We start from the raw sequence: 4,415 nt of genomic DNA, 5'->3' as shown, positions 1-4,415 counted from the left end.
GCACAGCCTTCCCCTCACCCACCAGGCGAGTCACCTGATCATGAAAGGAGATCAGGTTGGTCAGACAGGACCTGCCCTTCCTAAACCCATGTTGGCTGGGGCCAATCCCTTGTCCATCCTGTAGGTGCTGTGTGATTGCACTTAGGATGATCTGCTCCATGACTTTGCCAGACACTGAGGTCAGGCTGACAGGCTGTAGTTTCCCGGGTGCTCCTTGCAGCTCTTTTTGTGGATTGGCATGACATTTGCCAACTTCCAATCTGTGGTCTGTAACAGACTCCCACCAAGATGTCAGCCTTGTTGGCCTTCCCCCCAGTTCTGATCTAATTCCAAGAGACAATCTGTGAAAGTATTGTTGCCACATCTAGTATTATACTAGATCTACTAGCATACAATTTTATGGTGGCATTCTTTTGTGGTTTCTTATTCTTTTGTACTTATGTCGGCAAGAGGGAGAAACACAAGACACTACACTACACTGATATGAGATACTATTTTGTCAAATATTTGTAATGCAAAGAGCATAATTGCAAGGAGGAAAGGCACAGTAACCTTCAAAAGGAATTTCAGTAATTGGTTTTGGATAATTCACAAAATAAATGGACCACACAAGGGTATCACCTCAGTATCAACTAAACCAAATAAACTGAAAATCTAGAATCTTTAATACAGCCACATTTCAAAGCTGGGGTTTTAGTCTTTCAGAGGTACTACATATGCGTGGAAACATCATACAGATTGGGAAAAACTACCATCTGTGCAGTAGTAGCAGATAAAGACTCTAATTTTCAGAAATCCTACTCAAAACTTTTCATGTTAAAAGTCTACATGTTCCTAGCTACTGCTAGGAGCTCATAGATCAAGAAACATCACATCACTTGCAACAGTGCCCAAGTCTTAACTTGATATTCAAGTCCTTGGTTTGGAGACCTGAAAGCACTGTCTCTGCATGTGGCCTAAAAAGCTTTCTTTCAGGCATCAGATGAAGAAGCAAGGAAAAGCCAATTGTGTGCAACAGGTAAAAGCAATAGCTTTCTGCCAGAACTGGGCTTGAGGACTGCAAAGGGCTAAGTAAAATCTCATTCCAGAAGTGAGAATTTCTCCCTCTTTATATAGGCTACTTTTACATGTTCTCTGTTAAAATGCAAGAGAGTATTGTGCAAAGTCTAAATAAAAATGTTTCTAAAAAGAGAAAGTAGTAAACACTCGCAACACATTCCTTCCTCCTTGCTATTTTACAGCTATTTTTAATCCCTCTTCCATCCTCCCCAAGAAAAAAGGATTTTATTTTTTCCCATCTTTGTCCTACCTGTTCAGACTCTTCTTCATCATCACCATCAATCTGTTCTGTAGCAGAAGTCTGAAGATTTTCGTCCTGATCGCTGCTGTAGGCTCGTTCCATAGACTGCTGAAATTGGCTCTCCGCCCGACTGGCTTCCAACAAAACTTTTTTCCTAGAATTCAGCAGGGCTTCACTTGATCCTAGTTTGGTGGCTTGAGTTAATAGGGCTCCTTCAACACCAATCCGCTTAAAAAAAAAATCACACCACAAAATTTGGATTAGAAGTTTATGGAGATTCTGTGTTTTCTGTTTTATATCAGACTTACAGGCAATGTTCAGTTAGCTGCATTGAAGTGAGATTTATAAAGAAATATGTGCAACAATCTGTATTTTTCTATATAATATTTAGAACTGAAAAACATATGCAAACCCCCCCGCCCACCAAATCATGAGCTTCAGTGCTGTGGCATAACAGTGAAGTCATATCTTATGTACCCTGTTTATAAAAATTCCACATACACATTAAGTCCTGAAGCTCAACATGAGACTTTCAAACTGTACTGGGAATTTAATTACAAATTCTTACAGATAACGTAAAAATTAGAAATGCTAATTTCCATGTGCTTAAGCTGCATCTGCTCTGTTTGGTCATATATCATCATTTATATTTACTCTGAGATATATGTATATCAGAGTAAGCTGAAACCTTCCAGCCTCATTAATAAATGCAAAGATAATCAGTTGCAGAGGATAAACACTATCATTACATATAGCACTTTCTTGATTCCAGTGCTACTCTTAAGTAACCTATAGCACTAATAATTGATGGTACTGTGTAATTATAAAGCACAACAGTATATGGATCAGTAATTTTTCTTTATTTAATATTCCTGAAATTAGTTAGGTGTGTTTCTATTGCTTTCATTCCAGTAATCTTATTGTAGATGCTAAATAACATTTATGGTTTTGGTCCATTCTCCAAGTCAACACGACCAAGAAGATGCAGATTTTCCAATAAATATTGTGCTCATATGAATGTACTAAAATAAGAAATAAGAAATGGCTTACCTTCTGCATATCTGGACTTACGTCTGAAAACAGAAATACATACATCATAAGTGAATAATCAAACTGGTATCAGTCTACACTCACTTCAATACTACACTAATATCCCAGTTATGAGCAACTGTTCACAAGGGTCAAGATTCTCTGAATACAGTTGTTAGGATGTTTACAGGACCAAACCCCAAGTGTGGAAAGGCAGACCTTAGACTTAAACACCAAAATTTTGTTTTCTTTCACTTTTCTTTCTCCTCTCCCCAATGTATTTAGGGACAGTTATAAGAAAAAAGAATCCACCTTTACTTGCTCTGCAATGTACAGAAGCACTAGGCCAAAAAAACAGTAGACAAAGTAGCTTACCATTTGACTTCAAAACTTTATGGACTCTAGATGAGGGTTCTGAAAAATACAACAACATGTTTAAGCACTCCAGTGTTCCAAAGAAAACTGTGGGAATCTTGGCCAACTTTTTATAACACAGATATCAAAATTTAAGCTTCTAAGCACACACAGTGAAGTCAGATTTCATTTCTTATTCACCCAATTTCCTCACAAAAAACCCCCAACCTATTTGTTGAAGTGTCAAATCTACAGCTATTACCGAAGAAGATATGTGTTTCTTTATGCAATAGCAGCTGTCTTCCATGCAACAAGCCATATGAAAATTTATATCCCATGTTAAGATTCTTGCTTTCAAAAGACTTGGTCATCTCTGTTACTGCTCTGAGTTGTTGGAGATTTTCTATTAGAAATATGTATGAGGTACCAACAGCTTAGAAGGGCTTAAAAAGTGTAAGTAGCTGAAAATTACATAAGAGGCCATTTAATCAGTATTTTGTATTATCCCTTTCATAGGCAGAGAAGTGCCAATGCAATCCTACATGTCAGAAACAAAGGAAGATACCTGAAACATAATTAGAACTTGATTGTTTTTCAGACACAAATGCCGCTGTATCATTACATCAATACTCTCGTGAGCCTTAAGTAATTCCCTATAAACAATGCTACTCACCAAATTTGGAAGGTCTATTAAAGAGACAAAGAGGGGAACAGAGTGGCTGCAATATGAAGTCACTCAACTATGAAGATATTGGTAGTGTCTTTGAGAGGAAATTAGCAGTAATTCTGGATATATGTTTGAACTAGAAGGAAAAAAACTCCCAAAATCAGCATAACCACCTCTCAAATATCTATTATCCATAAGGCAGACATTACACTAAGTAAAGATAGTAATCACATTTTGAAATAACAAGCCTATCATGATCAGGATGAAACCACTTCTGAGACAATAATTCCTGCAGGGAGGGGAGAACATCAGATTTAAATAATGTGACTGGCTTTCCTGCATATGCATTCTTTTATCCATTAGAAAGTACCAACTGTTCTTTTTGCATTTACTATTATGAATGCATAGTCATGACATTAAATGCAAACAGTGGCTAAAAAAATAAAACACACAAACAACAAATGGTTAATAAGATTCTTCACCCACATCTGAGAGGTCGTGTGCCATGTTAAACCTGCACAGATTGCAGATTAAAAACCAATTCCACATGCCTGGTCTCATCCATCCCTAAACAACTCTGATTGTTTCTCCTTTTGTCATCTAGGTAGTAAAAGAGTTTATTCACCTGATTTCCTTCTGACTCTGTTAGGAGCAGTGCCTTCCTTCGGCTGGTATGAAGATTTAATTTCTCCCTCAGGGCTGTAGTGGAAGCCTGGGTGATCTGTAGAACAAGCACAGCACAAGGAATAAGAGACTGACAAGGATGACACTTCACACACAGCTCACTTTGGAGGCAATGCCACCGTCCCTTTATGACTGATCCAGTGGCACCTGATCAGAGCCTGAAGCAACACAAGCAAGATGTGCTGCTGCAGGATAGCTGCCAGCCAGGCAACCAGAGAAACGCTTTGCCCACGTAGTTGTGCCTGGCTCCAGATGGCAGCTAACCCAGCAACATCCACCACCATTGTGTTTGTTTGCCAGTTTCTCAGTCAGAGCCTACAACAACAGCTATGTAAATACATAACAAACTTGCTCTACTCAAAGACTTCTTCACATTTATAT

The 4,415-nt window shown here is 38.3% G+C and overlaps 1 protein-coding gene across 1 annotated transcript in view; it reads right to left on the bottom strand.

The window, feature by feature from the left end:
* Positions 1–1,309: 1,309 nt before the first annotated feature.
* Positions 1,310–4,415, bottom strand: part of LOC103807286 (pleckstrin homology domain-containing family G member 1-like) — a gene marked incomplete at its 3' end in the record, with an annotated part of 37,363 nt that continues 34,257 nt past the window's right edge. The window contains exons 12-15 of the mRNA XM_009080012.1: positions 3,976–4,071; positions 2,705–2,743; positions 2,351–2,373; positions 1,310–1,528 (exon numbers count right to left, since the gene is read on the bottom strand). Coding sequence (XP_009078260.1) covers positions 1,310–1,528; positions 2,351–2,373; positions 2,705–2,743; positions 3,976–4,071 — 377 coding nt within the window. The remainder of the gene's footprint in view (positions 1,529–2,350; positions 2,374–2,704; positions 2,744–3,975; positions 4,072–4,415) is intronic.

The sequence above is a fragment of the Acanthisitta chloris genome, unplaced genomic scaffold (genome assembly GCF_000695815.1).
Source record: "Acanthisitta chloris isolate BGI_N310 unplaced genomic scaffold, ASM69581v1 scaffold43588, whole genome shotgun sequence".
Taxonomy (NCBI): domain Eukaryota; kingdom Metazoa; phylum Chordata; class Aves; order Passeriformes; family Acanthisittidae; genus Acanthisitta; species Acanthisitta chloris.
This window is presented reverse-complemented; position numbering and strand designations above follow the sequence as displayed.